At 37.7% G+C, this 20,439-nt stretch overlaps 1 protein-coding gene across 1 annotated transcript in view; it reads left to right on the plus strand.

Annotated features, from left to right (window-relative positions):
- The window catches only part of MTBP (MDM2 binding protein), a 31,043-nt gene that overhangs the window by 6,831 nt on the left and 3,773 nt on the right, over positions 1–20,439 (plus strand). The window contains exons 9-19 of the mRNA XM_075705078.1: positions 1,069–1,163; positions 2,778–2,850; positions 4,500–4,617; positions 7,268–7,441; positions 8,602–8,715; positions 10,082–10,246; positions 10,634–10,727; positions 12,168–12,323; positions 14,987–15,082; positions 17,873–18,139; positions 19,370–19,616. Coding sequence (XP_075561193.1) covers positions 1,069–1,163; positions 2,778–2,850; positions 4,500–4,617; positions 7,268–7,441; positions 8,602–8,715; positions 10,082–10,246; positions 10,634–10,727; positions 12,168–12,323; positions 14,987–15,082; positions 17,873–18,139; positions 19,370–19,616 — 1,599 coding nt within the window. The remainder of the gene's footprint in view (positions 1–1,068; positions 1,164–2,777; positions 2,851–4,499; positions 4,618–7,267; positions 7,442–8,601; positions 8,716–10,081; positions 10,247–10,633; positions 10,728–12,167; positions 12,324–14,986; positions 15,083–17,872; positions 18,140–19,369; positions 19,617–20,439) is intronic.

A 20,439-nucleotide genomic window follows, 5' to 3' on the forward strand; every position in this document is an offset into this window, starting at 1 on the left:
GCAGAGGGACCTGGACAGGCTGGACCGATGGGCCGAGGCCAACTGTATGAGGTTCAACATGGCCAAGTGCCAGGTCCTGCACTTCGGGCACAACAACCCCATGCAGCGCTACAGGCTTGGGGAAGAGTGGCTGGGAAGCTGCCTGGCAGAAAAGGACCTGGGGGTGCTGGTTGACAGTCAGCTGAACAGGAGCCAGCAGTGTGCCCAGGTGGCCAAGAAGGCCAGCAGCATCCTGGCTTGTATCAGGAATAGTGTGGCCAGCAGGAGCAGGGAGGTGATTGTCCCCCTGTACTCAGCACTGGTGAGACCGCACCTGGAATACTGTGTCCAGTTTTGGGCCCCTCACTACAAGAAAGACATTGAGGTGCTGGAGCGTGTCCAGAGAAGGGCAACGAAGCTGGTGAAGGGTCTGGAGCACAGGCCTTATGAGGAGCGGCTGAGGGAACTGGGGTTGTTTACTTGGGAGAAGAGGAGGCTGAGGGGAGACCTTATCGCTCTCTACAACTACCTGAAAGGAGGTTGTAGTGAGGTGGGTGTTGGTCTCTTCTCCCATGTAGTTAGAGATAAGACGAGAGGCAATGGCCTCAAGCTGTGCCAGGGGAGGTTTAGGTTGGAAATTAGGAAAAATTTCTTCACGGAAAGGGTTGTCAAGCATTGGAACAGGCTGCCCAGAGAGGTGGTGGAGTCACCATCCCTGGCAGTGTTCAAAAAACGGGTAGATGTGGCACTTTGGGACATGGTTTAGTCTAGTCTACCCTTGATTGGTTTAGGGTGGACTTGGTAGTGTAGGTTAATGGTTGGACTGGATGATCTTAAAGGTCTTTTCCAACCTAAACGATTCTATGATTCTAGAAAGTAAGTTTTATTAAACAATTCAATACCTTCCTTGTTTTTAATATAATTATGTTTAATATGGTATTGTGAAATGTTTTTCTCTTTATGTTCCTTTATACCTCTTTCCAGATGTACTTGTAAGTCAAATGCCTCCAGCAAAACACCTGAGGAAGTTCTACTGAGATAACATCATATATAGTGTTACAGATTTTTTAATTTGATTTTTTTTTTCAGGTTTTTCATTACTATGGTCCTGCGTTAGAATTTTTACAGATGGTGGTGCTCTCTGATCTACCCTCCTTTTTTATATCAGATCTGGAATTTGAGCTGTATCCTTTTTTAAGGTTCTAAACTACTACTGATAATGGTCTATAGCAGAAAGAAAACAATCACAATCTACCCATGCAAGCAACACATGAGGATTGGCAAGGGCTCATTCCATTCTAGCCTGCCAAAATAGTCATAATGATTCTTCACAACTGGATTTTTTTAATGTTGAAATTTAAATTACACTAACAATAACCAGCTATTTTTTTATATTATTGCGCACATACTTTGTTGATGTGTATGCTATTTGTGGGGAAAGAATAGAGAAATATTTACTGCTGTGTAAGTTTAAACAAAAAAACCAACCAAGCCTTACTCATTAATATATATAATGTGCTTCACAGTATAGAAACATTTTTCCACAGATAATGTTTTTATTGTGTAGATGCAAAATCTGTGGCAAGGTATAGCAAAGGAGTTTTCTTTTGAGTTGTGTATGCTGCATAGTTCTTAAGGTGTATTCCTATTGGTTTTAAATTTATGTACTTTTGGTACTAGTCTTGGTGTAGCAATAGTAGTTTAGGCTGTATAAGCCTGCCAGGATTTTGAATATATAAATATCTGTTTATGCCTGCCTATACCTGGACAAGCTGGAGAGGTGGGCCTGTGTGAACCTCATGCGGTTCAACAAGGCCAAGTGCAAGGTCCTGCACCTGGGACGGGGCAACCCCCGGTATCAGTACAGGTTGGGGGATGAAGAGATTGAGAGCAGTCCTGCGGAGAAGGACTTGGGGGTACTGGTGGATGAAACGCTGGACATGAGCCAACAATGTGCGCTTGCAGCCCAGAAAGCCAACCGTATCCTGGGCTGCATCAAAAGAAGCGTGGCCAGCAGGTCGAGGGAGGTGATTCTGCCCCTCTACTCTGCTCTGGTAAGACCTCACCTGGGGTACTGTGTCCAGCTCTGGGGCCCTCAGCACAAGAAGGACATGGAGCTGCTGGAGCGGGTCCAGAAGAGGGCCACCAAAATGATCCGAGGGCTGGAGCACCTCTCCTGTGAGGCCAGGCTGAAAGAGTTGGGGTTGTTCAGCCTGGAGAAGAGAAGGCTGCGAGGAGACCTTATTGCGACCTTCCAGTACTTAAAGGGGGCCTACATGAAGGATTGGGACAATCTTTTTAGCAAGGCCTGTTGTGACAGAACAAGGAATAAAGGATTTAAACTAAAGAAGAATAGATTTAAACTGGATATAAGGAAGACATTTTTTACAGTGAGGGTGGTGAAGCACTGGACCAGGTTGCCCAGAGAGGTGGTAGAGGCCCCATCCCTGGCAACATTCAAGGTCAGGTTGGACGGGGCTCTGAGCACCCTGATCTGGTTAAAGCTGTCCCTGCTCAGTGCAGGGGGGTTGGGCTGGATGATCTCTAAAGGACCCTTCCAACCCAAAGCATTCTATGATTCTATGATATTAAAGATATCAGTGGTGTATTTCATCATATAACATTTCCAAGTATACCACTTTGCCTGGAAATTCGAGTTTGGTATATTTTGTGGTACTGGAGTATCAAATATTAGACACTTGCAGTCCATATTTGAAATATGATGGTAACACTATTTGTAACATAGAGATGCATACACTTCTTTGTGAAGATGAGGTTCCTTAAACTGTTCTGTTCAGGAGCCTGGTGAGAAAGAGTACCAAGGAGACATCTACGCTGCTTTTAGACCAGATTTCTTCTCTCTCTGGGAAGGTAAAAACTTTTTATTTAGGTATAGCAGAAAAATGAAGATATGTATATTGCTCATAAAAGAAACAAGAATAATATCTTTAAACCTAGTCTCTGTGTAAGCTCCTTGAATATTTAGTTCTAAAGCAAATTTGTCTTTTAAAGGTGCATGCTATGCAGGTCCTGACAATTTGTAAGCCCACTGAATGTTTTTCTCTTTACCTTAGCTAAGTTTTGATCTCCTAAAACATTTTGTAACTTTTAATCCCATACTGACAGATAATTTCTGTGCTATCATAATTCAACTATTTTTTTTAGCAAAAGGCAGGCATGTGTGCAGCCTACAAAATGTATCTAGCTAGTCTGAGGTGGTAAGCTTTTTTATTTTGCATGTGCATATTCTGCTTTTCCATTCTGGTCAGATAAAAAGAGTTCTTGAAACATTTATAAGCCTACTTTTTTTTCATTCCACCCCCCACCCCCCCCCCCCCACCCCCCCCGCCCTTGGAATGATAGTATGATTATTCATAGCCACAGTATTAGTTTGAAGATGTTTTTCCTAAATGTTTAAGGTGATGTATGCTTGTTTAGGAAAGGGTTTTTTTTTTAGTGTTTGTAAAAAAAATCTATGCCAATCAAAACAGAGCCTGCAGTGAAAATGCTGTTACAATTATTATGAATGACTTATGTTTTTTATTTACCATGGAGTTGGTATTCCATTATCAGGCTGTATGTTTCATCTTCAGCTTGTTATTTAGGTTTTTAGTAACCTTTTTCCTCCCCTGCCACTCCATTCTCCATTATGCTTAGCCAGAAAAGAAAGAAGTCCTTTTTCTAATGCTGTACCAAAACTACCTTTGGAATAGGTTTATATTGGTAAATATCCCGGGTAATTTTTGTTTTACATGAGGGTACTGAACATTTGGTCAAATATCTTTTACAATCTAAAACCTTGTCTTTCTTTTCAAGTTCTCTTTAAGTTCTTTTAAAGGAAAAGCCAAAACAGTTAAAACACATTCTCACTCTACTTTTTAGAGTCTGCACATGTTGAATTGAATGTTTTCAAGATAATAATTTCTCGTAGGGATTTTTTTTCAGTCTACTGCTGGAAATATTACACATTTGTAAGCTTTTCTAATAGGTGTAAAAGCATTTTTTATTGCTTGAGTATTCAAATACTTAGGCATTTTTTTTCTATTAGTGCTTATTGGCCTGAAATTTACATACAGACATAAACATAGTCCAGTGTCTGATTAACTGAATAGGATAATACGTAGGGAGGAAAAAAATTACATGTTTTTCAAAGGAATGTAGAGTCACTGATGCCAAGTATATCTTTTGAATTCTCTTTTCATTCTGGATACTACTCCACAGAAGTGTTTTAGCCAGATTACTGAAAGACTTGTAATAGGTAACAAATACCTTTTTATGTATGAAATACAAATTCAGCAGTTAATGATCTCTCAACTGGAGCAGAAAATAAGCACAATTTTTACAGCTTCTGTGTCAAATGCTGTTCCATCTCAATTGATGTGAATGACAGAAGTGTTAAGCAAAGATGTTTTTCTTCAGTTGAAGTACATTTGAAATAATGCCAAATCAGTAGCTCAAGAATGAAATGTAAAACAAGTTTCGGTAATATTACATGTATTGTATTTGCTCTCATTATTTAGGTGGGAGCTTTATTTACATTGCCATGTAGTGTAAGCAGCGTAGTGATCCCATCCCCTGCCCAGCTGAGTACCAAGAAATGGAAGGAATATATGGCTAGGAAACCCAAGGTCATTACTGGTAGGTAAAAGGAAGATGACTAGAGGTATATTTTGTTGTGGTTATATCTACATGTGTGTGTATGTATGTGTGTATATGTATATGGTGGGTTTTTTCTGTATATTTGGGATGCCCTTTTTTTCTCTCTAATGAAATTAAGTCAGTGATTGTAATCTTCATTGACACAAAAGGTTTTGGTGAATGTGTGTTCAGCTATGCAGACTTGTAGAGGAAAATTGATAACTAACATCATGGCAAGCTTTAGGGAAACAACGCATCTCCTTGAAATTATTTCTGTGTCCTATCTGTCAGCTCAGATGCAGCTTCCACACACCTTTCTAAGGTGATTGTACAACGCATGGGCAAAGAGGTTTGCTTCTGCAGATGGAAATCCAGTATGCTTCACTTGGGTACTTCCCTTCTCACTTAAGTATTTCCAGAGGTTCTTCAGTGCACTTACATTTAATTTCAGCCTCTTCCCGGGAAAATACAGAACGTCAGGAGATGCTGGGTGCCTCCATTCACCTGAGAGCCAGTGTGCTTAACTAGTGATTGAGAATGTGCTCCTTCCTCCTGATGGGGCTATACTGATGGTAGCCAACTCCTCTTACGCAGTGTGCCAATGCTTAGAAATCCTATTCAGAAAGTGAGAGAACAGAATCAGTGCAGATCAAACTGGGTGGAGTTTCTCAGTCAGCCAGTATATATGCCCTGTAAGTGGAGGCACTGTACAGGTACTGTGGGGTTTGTAGGAACTTGAAAACATCAGGCTAAAAGGAGCTTGGTGATAGCCCAGTGCTTAAAGTACTTATCCAGGACAGGATAAGATGTAGGACTCTGATGCCTTATATGATTTTGTTGTTTACACAGTGGTCTAATATATAATTCATGCAGATTCCAAAGAACAGTGACTTCTGTTGCCAGCTGAAGATAGCGTTTGTAAACAAGTATGCAGATGAGGATGGCTGACAGACTGATACTCTTTCAGGTTTTGGGATAGGCAAAAAATTGAGAGGAATTAGGAAGAGCTGTATAACAGGGCAAGGAGCTTAATTCCGTGGAGTGGGTGCTGGCAGTATATAGATTTAAAATTATCTCTGCATGTTTGGAGGTGGTAGAGCAGAGAGGGTGTGATTATAAAGCTGATCACAGCAGCAGCATTTATACTGTATTGGAGAGATGCTACCGATGCAGTCAAATGAGCGCAAGATCCCCAGTGTCTGGAAGATCTTCTTTGTCCTGTGCTCCAGTGGAAGGGTTTTGTACAAGTATTAACTATAATGTGATCAGTAATACACAATAGGTTCTTATTAGTCCTCTTGAGTAAAATTAGAGTAGGAGGGGAAATGTGGCCATTTAAACATACTTGCTCGTTTAGTTGAAAACTTTATTTTTTAGTGGATACCACTAATCTGACTATATTAAGAATTTGCTTCAATCTGTGGGAAGGTGTAATTCTTTGAATTAGTAGTTCTCAAATACTAATTAAGATTAACATGAGAAATAAAAGCTTTCCCGTGAGGAATCAGCTTTGAGATGCCTAGATAAACTGAAAAAGGAAAATATTTCAAACGACTAGGAGAATGGGGAACAGGACAATAGTGAAAATATGTCTGGCATCTTTTTTCTTTCTTGTTCTTTTCTTTCTTCTTTCCCTGGATTTACGTATTGAGGTAGTGGGATTTTCCCTCTCTTTCCTTCCCACTCCAACTTAAACTTTTTGAGAAACACTGCAATACTTTATTACTTAAAAAATTATAATACTAATAAATGTCAAGATCTTCTTGAGTTATTTATTGAGACAGTGCTGCAAATATCTTAGGAAATAAAGTAATGTGACTTTTAAAACTTAGTACATCAAGAAGTATTTGTTCTCTCAATTGCTACATCTACCAAGGTGCTGTAAAATGTTTTCTGTGTAAAAAGATAGTAAACACATTCTTTCACTGTTACTATTAAGTCCTACATTAATTTATTTACAAAACTGCATAATATATGCCAGTGTTTAAAAATGGAATGTGTTTATCTCTCACCCAGGCTATTCACAAGTGTAAAGCAGTGAGTGAAACTCTTATTAATGAATAATGCAGCTTCCTTGGGAAGAGTATGTGCAGTATTTCCTTTTCTTCTACAGATGTATGTTCTTCCAGTGAATGCTTACCGTTATTTCAGTCCACATATGCAAAAATGCCTGGTTTTACCTAGCAGAACAGATCCTTCTTCTAATCATTACATATGTGGCAGACTGCCTAACTCTTCATTGCTTCATGATAGAAACATAAATTTGCCAGTTAAAGGCTTACCTTTTACTAAGGCCAATTAAAGAACTTCTCTTGGTTGGTGGTTAGAATTTCCAGATGTACTTTGTTGCCTGCATTAGAAAGCTGGTGCTTGCTACAGTCACAGGAGTTTGGTGCTGGTAACATGCTAGCTTTAAGCCAGCAGTGTAGTCCAATTCACCTTTGCTGCTGTAGCTCATTTACTTTGCAGGCTCTTCAGTTTGTACCTTTTTAAGGGGTAAATATCAGCTGTAGTTAGTTTGTCTCCTAAAAAGATGTTAGTGAGATTTCTCACAGAACAGAAGAGAGCAAGTAAAAGAATTTTGATGGTGGCTTGTTTTAAAGCTGTTTTCCTGACAGTGTTTCACAGTTATGTCTTGATGTTTTTTAAGTTCCAGAAGTTGAACTCAAAGGAGAATCTTGCCGATATTATTTCTTGCTACAAGGCAATGGCTCTGGAGGATGTAAAGCAACCCTGATTCATTCAGCCAGCCAGATCAATGGTACGGCCGCTCTTGCTGCAGTAAATGGAAAGCTAAAGACAAAAGCAGAAGAAACAGAGTCAAGTAAGAGTTATTATCTATTTATTTAAGAGTATCTGAGTGCAGGCAAATGCTATGAAAATTTATATGTTCCTTTTATTCATTCCAGTCTGTGTTAAAAGGGAGAAAACAAGGAGGAACATTACATTTTGATGAATATCTCTATTCTTTCAGCAATATTTTTTCAGATTGATAAAACATATAGCACGAGCTTACTTATTCACGCAATTTACTACTACCCTATTTTTTAAATCAACTATGTACAGTTGTAGTCAGTCATTTCTGATAACTGTGATTAGTTGTAAATGTTTTAATGTACAGGGACACCCAGGTAATATCAATACAAATCAAATTTGCAGAAACTTAAAGTTTAAAAAGTATGTATTGTTGGTATAAAGACTGACCAGCCCATGCCTAAAATCTAGTCAATTATCTGTTGACAAGCCTATTTCACTGATGATTTAAAATAAAAACCACAAAGCCAGCAGGCAAGTTGAATTTCATGATCATGTCTTCAGTTATTTGGCAGATGGCCATATTACTGCAGAGTGGTTAGGAAATGGGCGAGCAGATGATCAGCTGCTCCACTAGGTAAAAGCATGTATGTAGACATTTATCTTAGAGTAGTTGTCCTGTTACAACTACAAATACTAGGTAACTCTGCTAATTCATGTATTTGTTCTCAATAACACTGACAAAGAAAAAGAGTGGGGTGACCTGCATCTTATCCTCTTATTTCCTTATTATTGAAATAAATCAGTGTGCGATATGACTGACTGCTTACCATTTCTCCTAATTAAAATCGCATTAGTACGGTGTCAGAAGACTGAAAGTCCTTGACCATATGTTGGGAGAAACCTTTTCTTTCCTGGTATGAAACTTAGGATCTTTTTACCTTCTTTAAATGTCAGTCATGTTAATTGTGTTGTCATTATATTGCTTTTGTACAGAAATTAAAAAATACTGGTCAGGTATCTATTCCAAGTTGTCCCCCTGGTGTCTTAATTCAATTGTAATGAATTTTTTTTTTTTTTAATTAGCCGTATTTGGAAGTCTGTTTCTTTCCTTTGAATAGGAAATTTGTATGTCTGCTGTGTTTATGTGTTCTTAAAAGAAGTAATGACTTGGTGTCTCCAAAGTCATAGGAGAGAATCTTATTAATAGATTTCTTCTAATCTCTACAGGCTTTTGTATTGCTGACTTTATCGAGTCTCTGCCACAGTTTTGTGGGGAGGAGATTGTACAGAGAGAAAAGAAACTGTCTCGTCTCCAAGTGTTTGCCTTGAAGGAATATCTCAGTAAGTAATGGGGAGAGCACCAGTAGTTCTCGAACTAGCATTTAAAAGGTCTTTATTTCTGACTGAATGTGATGGTTCACCTTGCAGTGAACTGATCACTTTGCAAATAAAAAAGTGGGGCTTTAAAAAGAAACTTTTTGTAGTATATCCATGATTGTATGTCAGATAATGACTTTTAAGTATTGAGGAAAAGAGAATGCTGAACTTTAAAATGAAGTTGGTGGGTGTTTGTTACGCTAATACTCTGAAAGTTTGAGCATAGTTTTGGAACAATTCTGTGGTAATTACCTTTTTCCTCTGCTCTTTTTTTTTTTTTTTTTAATGCTTTTTTCCCCAAACGAACCGTACTGCTGGATGGGCCTTCTACAAAAATAAGAATTCTGTTTTATGGTTTTGGGGGTTTTCTATTTTATTCTTTCTTGCAAAAGTCTTAAACAGCAGAGGAGAAGTATGCATTGGAGATTTGTTACATTTATCACGATCCCTCATTCATAATAATAACTGAAATGTCCTTCTCTGTGGATTTTCCTGACTTTGCAGAGAAGTACATTTGACTGTCCTGCTTTTTCTGTCTAAGTCCATTGCTCAAAGAGACTCATTTAAAACAGAAAATGCTTCTGAGAGATTGGCTAGATTATTGAAAATGGCATACTGTGAAGATAATCTAAGTGTATTATCGTTAACAGAATACCAGCTTAAGGAAAATAAGATTTCTACTAATAGTCTTGTCTTCCACCCGCCACCCCCATCAACTTGCAGTCATTCTTGGATTCCTGTCTACTTTAACCCTGAGCTTGGGGCTGCCTTAGAGCTTGTGTTTTAGTTTGTTTTGAGTGGGTCACCCATTTCCATTAGGATGAAGACTGAATAGGAGCAGTTGGGATTTGCCAGTCATCCTAAATCGTATCAGAATTACCTGACCCTTGAAATTCTGACCAAAGAGACCGGAACAGGCTGTCAGTTATGCTGGAGCCACACTCCTGCAACAGCAGTAAAAGTAGGTGGATAGGAGGCTCTCTGGACTGGTGCTTTTCATGTTTAGGCTCAGCAAGTCCAGATGTTTGTCTCTGGGGGATTCCAACCTGGATATACTCAGAAATGCACTTACATAGAAATTAAAGGACTGTAAAAAGGTGATTCACATGTGATTTCAGCTATTCTCACTGCTAAGTTTTTTTCACTTGCCTATGGAATAAACCACCCATGCCTTGCTTAAGGGGTACAATAGTAAGTGTCAAGTTAACTTACTTGTGTTATTTTTTGGGGGTGGGGATTTTTTTGTTTGGTTGGTTTTTAGCAGGCTCCAGTTATTCTTTGTTACTTAACAGGTGTAATAGCTTCTCTTTCTTTCTCTTTCCTTTTATAGAGAGAAAGGAATTGACCGAGCAGCCTCCAGTTATTTCTACTGATGAGTTAAAAAACTTGTTAGAACTTACAAGAGAATGTATATTGGACCTGTGCAACACTAGTTTTCCTAAATCTGTTCTGCAGAAGGTTGCAAATAAAACTAGGTCATGCACTGTGACTTCTGGTAAGTGTCATTATTTAGAAATTACACTGCTTGTTCTCTTTTGATGTATTTTCATACCTGTTGTCAATTTTTTACTAAAAGAAGGAGAGTCTTTTACCAAAGAGGGAAGAATAGAAGGAGAAGTAAAGTAGCTTTCTAGGCTTTTTTGCAAACTGAAATTACCCTCACATTATCTATTTCCTCTTTTTTCCTTGACAAAAAAAACCAAAAAAGCAGAAAACATTTCTGATCACAGCATGAGGCAGATTTTCCTTATTAATACATTTTTTTATATATATATAAGGGAATATATATATATATGAAGGAGTATATATACATATATGTATTTCTTTAAAAAATAAGATTCTTTACTTCTGTGAAGGGCTATCCACCATATATTTCTTGCAGAATCTGATTTAGTGGAGCCAAATCCATTGGAGTGGCCAGAAAGACACGTTCTTCAGAATTTGGAAAACTTTGAAAAAAACAAACAAAAAATGAGGTAATGGTTAAACACTGGAGATTTTCTTTGTAGTGGCCATTGAACATCACTTGAAAGGAACTGTATATGTTGATAGGCATTTTGTAAACCGTTTTCAAATATATTGATAATCTTTCAGAGGAAGTGTTGCTTAAGGCTAAAACTAAGTTTCTGTCAATTTCCGAAGGTGTGTTTTCTTGGTATTTAAAGTAGTATTGTTTTGATTTTTATTGACAAAATGCAGCTGAAAGTTAGCTAAAAGTAACACGGTTCGAAAACTAAATTACCAAAATTACTACAAAATAGTAGCCATAGTAGAAAACCATAAAAAGCTTTTTTTTTTTTTTTTCTCCCAACATGCCCTGTGGTATAAATAATAAAGATAGTGCAGCAGTTTTTGTCAACATGTACAATGTGTTTCTGATCTCCTCATATTTTCTAAATAGTCAGGACTTAGTGTCAGGTCTCATGTAATTTTAATGTAGAAGATCCTATTGGGTTTATGTTTTAAATTCATATTTAGTTTTGGTTTTCCTTCAGTGCTGTTTAAGTGAAACCTGTAGACCTTTGTGTCGCTTAATAAAGCCTACTGATATCAGTTTAGCTCTCACTTTTATGTAAGACTTAATGATCTTTTCTGGGTCTTAACATTTTTGCTGACAGACCTTTAGAGCCAGGTCCAATTGCCTTTTTCTTAGTTACTTCCATCCCATTTCGGTCTCTTTCAAATACCGTAGTTGGCCATGGCCTAAATTGGAGTTCTGCATGTCAGAAATTCTGACATTTGATCTCTGCTTTCTCTTGGGTGGTGGTATTATTGTTATTATTAGCTTTTCTTTCTCAAACAGGTGAAGTTCTTCCTTCTAATTAGCTTTTGAAAAGCTTCCTGAAGGACCTTTCTGTTTCATAGTCAGTTAAAGTTTATTTCATTGTATTCTGAGCTGGTTGTCTGCTTATCCTGAATCACTGTACAGTATGTTGCTTAACAATAGAAAAGAGAGAGCTTTGCTAGACTTGATTGAGGACACTAAAAAAAAAGTAGAGTGGAGAGTTGCATGCAGTAGTGGCTTTATGGTTCCTTTGCTGCATATTGTATGTTGTTGGGTTTTTTTAATGGGAAATAATTCTTGATCTTACAGGTCTATAAATGGAAAAAAGGGATGAATAATTTTCTTCCCATGTTTTATTTCATAACTAAGCTATAAAATCTTGAAGAAATTACTTTATTCAGTAGGATGGTAGAGAATTTGCATCAAATAAAGTTTATCATGAACATTTGTGTAAATGTTCTCAAGGAGCAACCTTGTTCGTTTTATTTTGGAAATATGTTTAATTGCTCCAGACCAGCAGCAATTTTTAATTTTTTTTTAATACAACAAGATTACTACATTGAAAAGAATAAAAAAAATTCTTAGATTGGTCGTCTTTTTTTTTTTTTTTTTCTGTTTCCCCTTTTTTCAGAGTTTCTATGCTTGCACATTCATCTGAGCAATTGCTGGGACATAAAGATAGCCAACGGGAGTCATTGACATTGCTTGATGCTAAAGAATTACTGAAATATTTCACACCAGAAGGGCTACCAGTCGGTGATCTTCAGCCACTACAAATTCCCAAACGGTATGAATCCAGCATATTGAAACCACTGAAGACTGTACTCAGAACTGATGTAGGGGAATGTAAATAACGACCAAATGAGAGTCTCAGAATGGCCTAACTGGATTTGAGTTTGTAACTGGCACCATCCTTTCATCACATGCCTGCCAGTGAAATCGACTGTTAAAGTCCTCCAGTTGGTCTTGCTATTTAGTTCTTTCCGAATCTGAAGTGGCCGGAGATGATGATGTTGGTCCTATGCATTTAAATAACAAAATAATCACCTGATGCGCCAAAGTATGCCAGTAGGCCTTTGGCATGGCTATGCTACAAGCTGCCGCCACCATACGTGTCCGTTTCCAAAAGAGTATTTCTAACAAAGCAGAAGTTACTGTGGCAGAAGTTTAGTTGTATTGGTGTGATTTCTTTTATTCAGTGGAGGAGAGACCAGGTGGGAAGACAAAGTGTAAAAAGGGCAACAGCTGAGCCTATTTAACTGTGTGTGTCATGTCATGCTGGCCCAGCATTCCTATCAATATTTTTGTATGGTAAAGTGCTCCTTAAAGGAAGCTTGTCTACTCTGACTTCTTTGCAAGTATTCATCCTTAGTGTGTCTGCTGGTAAGTATTAGTGTATTAGCTACTGCTTTTTCAGCAGGAAGATTGATACAAGGATTTAATGGAGTAATTTTCAGGATCTGAACATCTGTTAGAGTAAGGCCAACCTATACAAGAGTCAGACAGTGTTTGTAGAAGCAGAGCCTATGCTATTTGTGCAGTGTGTCATAGATTGCTAGGTAAGCAAGACAATCTTTGCAGTCACTAGAGTTATATTTGTTGACCTTTTAATGTTGAATAATAGAATGTATAATGGAATTATTGGATACAGCCCTCAATCCTTTTTTTAAACTTCATTATGTGTAATAAATTAAGAGGGCTTGTGAGAAGGAAAGATTCTGTAGAATTTTAGAGACTTCTGTAAGATACTTATTGGAGTTTTGAAAGTAACTTGAAGATGTTCTGAGTGGAGAATTCAAGCAAGTTAGAAAATATGCAGTGAAGGTTGAGAGTCTCCTACAGAGTTGTTAGTTAATGAGTGCGAATGATTTAGGATTTTGGCTATAATGTAAAATATTTTCATTCCAATTAGTTGTGTGGGAAAGAGTGAATAATTTGTTCACTACAAAATTTTTTTTTTTTTTTTTAATTTCTGATTTTTTTCAAAAGCCTCCAGGGAAGCTTTATAGCACAGAATACTTTGATTCTCTTGAACGATTTGCTTTGAGCTATAGCTGAGTGAAGTCTGAGTTTGAGGGGGTTTGCCCCAGTTTGCTTGGGTTTCTGCCATTATTATGAAAAAGTATGATGATTAAATCTTTGCTTTGTAGTACATGACTGTAATGTGAGTCTCTCTCATAATACTTAGAGATCTTGGATATCTAAGGGAAGTATAAAGCCAAAACCAAGATACTAGATAATAAGGCAGACTAAATGTTTTTGCTTGAAGGCTACAAGGTCTGACAATGACTTATACTGTACAGATGTATTCTGCTTCATCCAAAAAGAAACCAGAAAACCTATGAAAATCTATAGCTAGATTGTTGTCTGGGAGATGGTGAACCATTCACTTTCTGACCTACCAGGTTGCTGTTACTGCTGTGTCCAGCAGAACTCTGTACTCCTCTCCCCCCACCCCCAGCAGGTGCTCTGACTATTCTCCGGAATAATTAGCAGCTTTGCACAGTAGATGTTCAAGCACAGTGACTACAGACCCAAAGATTTTCCTGACCAACAGAAGAAGGAAGAGATTTTATGAGAGGCTGATGAATTAGAGAGTTTTCACTTGTTTTCCATGTTTGATCTTAAATAGAGGTTTGATAGATTAGAGTTTTGACTGACAGTCTTTCTAAATGACCATCTTGCTAGATTCAGTATCACATCTTTCCTGGATGGTTTTCCCAGATAATTTTTCCAGTGGTAATGGTGCAGATACAGCCTATGTGAATAAAACTTGAAGCAATGTGTACGTTTCAGATACTGCTACACCTTGCCTTTGTCTCTTCCCTTCTTTAGAGATAATTGGGATGTGACTTTACAGGATGTGCTAGGATCTGGCAGCAAGCTGTTTCTGTCTGTCTTGCTATGGCTTATTCTGTTGAAATACTTTCAAATACATTCATATGATTTAGTTGCAGAGAGTTACTAGCTGGAATTCAAGTATCACAGGAGACAAGCGGTTAGTTATAAAACCTGGGAAAGGTGACTGTTAGGTGAGACAACAACTTGAAGCTAAAGGGAAGGAATTCACTGATGATAGCACTGGATTGAGACATGGGAGATCAGTTCCCAGTTCTTCTCAGTTCATTCTACTACTCAGGTGCCCTAGTGTGAAATGGGATTATAGTTGCCTGGTTTTATTCATAAATTATTTGGAGCAGTGACCTCTAAACTGGTTGAAATGTCTAAGAGCTTCTGTAATAATAATAGCTCAGTAGGTATTAGTTAGTTGAACTTAAATTCTCACTTCAACAAGGATTTAATTTTCCATTGATGCTGTACCCCAGGGGCTTAGCTACAAGACATGCTGTTTTGGTCTTCGTATGTCAAGGCATTTGTTTCTGACTTCTGGGAGTATAATTTATCCTGACTGTAACTAGTTAAAATCGATCTGTATTTTTTTCCTTTCAGTGAAAACGCATTCCTTTTGACACCAGAGCTTACTCCTCGGAAACTCAGAGGTTTGCCTTTTGAAAAGGCAGCTGGATGCCATTATCATGGACTTGAGTAAGTTTCCTGGCTTCTTTCCCAAAATTATTTTTCAGCTTCCAGTCCAGGTATAATTAGAAACATTTCAAGCAACATGAACGTTAATTATGGAAAACTTTATGTATCCTTTTCCTTCGTTGGAACAATTTTGCACATGCCACCTCTCACTTTCTTACCTGTATTTTACTCACCGGTTTAAATTGCAACACTCCTGCCTTAATGGTAATGTAAAAACATTTAAGGAATTGTACTGCTGTAGCTATTCTTAGTGTCCCTGAAAATTTTAATTCAGAATTAGAAGTGGCAAGGGGAAGAGGGTTCATTAGTACATATCAAGTCCCTGGAGCAGCACATGAGTGAACGACATACATAGTTTCTACTTTGATATTAAATTATAGGCACTTTCAGACTAATAGTCATGAGGCTTATGAGACCTGCTGTGAAACTACCTGTATGTTCAGGGAACCTGAAGACAACACCAGCAGGCAAGTGTTAGTGGTAAGACGCTTCAAAAGGATCAATATGGTTAGGACTGCAGACAGCCAGCACTAGTTATTTGTCAAAGCTTCAGATGGGCAAACACCATATATATATAGCTGTATAAAAGTTGTTTAGAAAAATAGAAATATTGTCATTGAGGAGAAGAGGAAAAAGACATACACAAATGCTAGAGCAGATAATTCAGCATAACTCTTCTGTATAGACAGACTCTTAGTCTTAACGCAGTATATATTAAGAAATGCAGTGGGTACCAAGTGTAGGCAGTTCAGTCTTCATACAAATTTCTGCCGTCTCCTAAAATCACATTTTCAGATTATCAGAATGTGACTAATGATACTGCTGGTATTTGTTTCCTATCAGCTGCACAAATAGTTTGGTTAAGCCGATGTTTACTATCTGGTAATTTTAGCCACATTCTCTATGGAAGTGAAGCAGACGTTCTATCTGTTCAGCTATCTGTTCCTTCTCTTTGTCTAAGTGGTAACTCATGAGCCTGTTAGCCTTTTTAGATTTGTAACAAAAGGCACAGAGAGGCAACTGGGTAGATAGGAGAAATGCAGATTTGTCCTCCCTGGTGTGGAAAGAAAGCTCTTGGCTGTTGTCTGTTGATATGTGGTAGCTTGCTGACATGTGTGACCTTAGCAGGGAGTGTGCATGGGGATTCAAATTAGGCACAGCACGGCTTGTGCTGCCTCTTCTTACAGCAAAATACGACAGGTAGAGGCCACAGGGAGGCCTGGATATTGCGGAGAGGAGGGAGACCCTGGCATATTAATGTTACAAGGGGAACGTGCTAGCAATAAGGGAGGGAGGCAGTAGAGTGAGATGGTAGAAACTAGTGTGAAAGGGAAGAACCTCCAGCTGTACAACCAGAATATATTGTAGCAACAGTATCATACGGCCTTCTGGAGCACATGTGTTTTGTACCATACAGTTGTGATCACAGTTTTCATCTGCCTTGCTGCTGTATTTATATTTGGAAGTAAAGTCTTGTCAACAAAACCAGGAGTAGCAGTTATGATTAAATCAAATTTCTGGTGTAACGAACCTGTGCCAAACACTTGAATCCTGTGTTGCAAAGAGAAAGTAATTGCTGTTAAAGCAGAGTGAGTAAAATAGCAATTTAACGTATAAAGATAAAAAGATTTTTATCTTTGCAGGGGATGTGATTACTCAAGGGACTGCGAATATAAATAAGGAAAATTAAATACCTTGAAATTTGTAACTTAAGAGAACTTGCTCTTATCAGATAATGAATTTATTTCTAGTGGAAAGTCTTACTCAACTGTAGAAATGGATTCCCTCATCTGTTATTAGAAAAGTGAGTTTCTCCCTGAATATGAAAATACTCTGAAGAAAGTGGAAAATCAGATCTAGCAATTTAATGTGACTCTGTGTTAAGAGACAAAAGTAAAGAATATGTCTAGTGTTCCTAAGAGTAGGAAACATTGCTAAGTGGTTTGGGGGGTGCGCTGAGAGATAGCTCACGTTATTCAGAATGCTTAAGAAAAGGACGGAATAATATTGGATAATACTGTTGTCTTTCCCTGCAGTAGAGGTAATGTAAGTTTTATTGGGCAATGAAACATTGGTTTCTTGCAAGAAATCTTGGAAATCCATTTACACAAGAGAAAAGTTAGTTAAGATGCATTTTGTATTGTTGTAATCTCATGAGTATGTTTCACTGAGTTAGCACTGTTCATTTGTTTTCTTTCAACTCCACCGTTAATATGGTTTCTTCTTTTGATTTGGTTGATTAAACCACTTACTCTTTGTAATCAATAGGAAGCTGGGAAGCTTGTGCTTGTTCAGTGACACTCTTGTATTCTTAGCACTTAAAAAATATGAATCTCTCATATAGGAGTACTTATCTCAGACAAAACTAAAGGTTGCATTTCCAAAGAGTGCAGTTAGCAAAGAACCTGTACTAAATAGCATTTAAAACACCATGCCCTGTCTTCCCCATACTTACACTCAATTAATACAATCTCACAGCAACTTAATTTTTGGCACAGCCTGGCTCTTCCTAAAATTATGTCAGTATCGTTTCATTTTGGGATTCCTGAAGTACTCATAACTTGCAATCAATTCAGCTTCTTTGTTGGAGTTAGTCTTAAATATAGCTAAAGCCATCAGACGTGTTAATTTACTGGGCTGTTTTAAGTATCTTTCAGAACAACACACCAGTCCAAACAAAAAAAGTTTGGGAGCTTATATGATAGTCAAAAGGATGTCGTTCTGTTTTTTTTCTGATTGTAATAAAGTAGAGACTTTCTGTCACAGGTTTCTCACCAATTGCAATTTTAGATATTGTCTAGATAACAGAAGATCCTTAGAGAGAGATGTGGGATATGCTGAACTTCAAACTCGTCTTATTCGCTACGAAACTCAGACTACTTGCACCAAAGAGTGCTGCCCGGTGCCAGTTGTCTTGAGCCCTCTCCCATCTCCTGCAGTCTTGTCAGAGCCTGGAAGTGTCCCTGATGGAGAGTCTTTACAAAGTGAATTCAAAACGGAGGCATCAAGGCTAAAATGCAGATCAAAAGATTTGGATTGCTTTTATCCCAAGAAAAGGTAATGCACTGAATAAAATAAATCCTTAGCATGAAATATTTCAGTAGTCTCTTGTGAAATGCATCTTTTCTTTCATCTCAAAATGTTTTTAGTGAAGCTATCTAGACAAATGTTCTAGTTGTTTAATCCTCTTCTGTCAGTTCATTTTTTTTTTTTCTCAAGTGTGACCTCTCATTGATAGCATTAGATTAATCAAAACCATGCAGCACAGGCACCTTTTATTTAAGAGATTTGGGATTGTATCCTGCAAAGTCTCAAGTGCCTTTGAAAAGATGACAGATAGCCTCATCTAGGACCGAAACTGTCAGTGCTGTTGCAATACAAACAAACCACTAAAGGTTTAGAAAGCCAAGCACTGTACAAACAGAATAATTGAAATCCTAATCCAAAGGACTGCTGGTATGAGATGACCTACCGAAATTCAAACTTATTGTCAGCCTTGTTTATTAAAGTCTTCTCTGGAAGTCTAGTTTTTAAGACTTCCCTTTGTACCTTGTCGTCACTCTGAAGATGCAAGCTCTTTGCGTCAATAAAAAATAACTGCCATGTAACACTACTTCTGAATTCACTTTTTGCTGTAATACTTCACTTCTTCCTTCTTTTCAGTTTAATACCCTTTGCAATCTAATCGCAGCAAGCCTTTAACAGAGGTATGGTTTTAGGAGTATCCATATCTTTTGCGGCTTACTGAACAGTTAGAAAAGAAGATGCGATTATACTTAGCACTTCATAAATTGGAGTTTCAATTACTAACGCTCTTACAGTTGAAGGATCAAGCATTACAGTGTTCCAGTAGAATTGTAACGCCCGACTTCCCATAGCTAGAGTTGTGTCATTCCTGTAGGGCCAAAAGAAATTAGTTTCAAGAAGTTTTGTCTTAGCCTGAGACTGGAAGCCAGCAAATTCTGCTCTTCCTAGCTATTTAGATGAAGGGTCCATATGCAGAACTACCCCTTCTTCCAAAGAGTTTCTTTTCTTAGTTATCTTGTTTCTTCAGTTCATTTCTAGACTTTTTTAATGAGAGATACAATGGTTCTACGTATCAGAGACCAAATCAGTCAGTAAAGTGTTCTTCTAATACAAAAAATGTTGCATAATAAAATCGTATGCTGTTTGCAAGAAGGTACAGTTAATACTCTTAGCAGCAGCCTCTGTAGCAGAAACAAAAGCACCAAAAGAGTCGTTACATAATCTAATTTTTACTTTTTTTTTTTTTTTTTTTCTTTCCAGGCTAACCAAATCTGAGAGTACAGATTCCCTCCTCTCTCAGGCAAGCGGAAGTAGTGGGAGTCACTACACAGTTGCTGTAACGAGGAAGCGCTCTGAAAGATCAGTTTCTTTAGCTTCGATGCCATTGAAACAGCCTGGTCAGCCCCAAAAAGTAACCACTAAGGTTGGCTCAGCAAGTCGTGTAAGTGTGACGGAATCTGAGACTTCAAAGCCAGCTAAGGAATCGAGATCCCAGAAACATACAAGGGTAAAGGTCTATGTTGTTTGCTTAGTGAAAAAGCATCCGCTTAACTTCTTTCCATGTGACTTGATTTTTTAAAAATTTTTTAACTCAAAGTGAATTGTGTTCACCTCTATTTGTTATTATTAAATTTCATTCTGTTCACTTGTGTAAGTGAATCCTGAAGGCACTGAGAGTGCTGCAGAAGCAAGGAGTGAAAAAGTATGTAAGGGGTATTATATCATGCCCAGGGAATTAAGGCTGAGAGAGGTAACAATTAGGAATAAAAAAGGTGGGAATGGATATCAATGAATAGGAGTTGTGAAATGTAGAAAATTAATATAAAACCTAAAAGCACCAAAGAAATATCTGTGCTGGAAGGGCCAAAGCCATTGTGGAAGAACAAACTATTCTGAGAATAAATAGATATTCCAGTAGTTGTATAAGTCCATTAATTGAGATTAAATTTTAATACTTTGGTGCAATAATGTTTGATTAATAGCTGTTATATTAGGAATGACACATTTAAAATACACTACACAAAACTGTTTCTGGCTTAGTGATACTAATTTTAAATTAATCCCAGGGTGCTAGAGAGGACACTGCATGAATGTTGCTGTCGTACTGTCAAAGACAAGCTGGGATGACCCACGTAAGCGTAAATTGGTGTGACTCATTCAGACCTACAGCAAAGTTTAAACATCTCTGATATAAAGAATGTCAGAGTAAATTTTGTGATCTGACCGTAGAGTCTGATTTTTTTTTTTTTTTTTAATATGGGTGTGTCAAGCAAGGAAATATCAATATAAAGAAAAGTTTGTTTATATATATACACACAGTACTTTGGAGA

Source organism: Pelecanus crispus, chromosome 2 (genome assembly GCF_030463565.1).
Source record: "Pelecanus crispus isolate bPelCri1 chromosome 2, bPelCri1.pri, whole genome shotgun sequence".
NCBI lineage: Eukaryota > Metazoa > Chordata > Aves > Pelecaniformes > Pelecanidae > Pelecanus > Pelecanus crispus.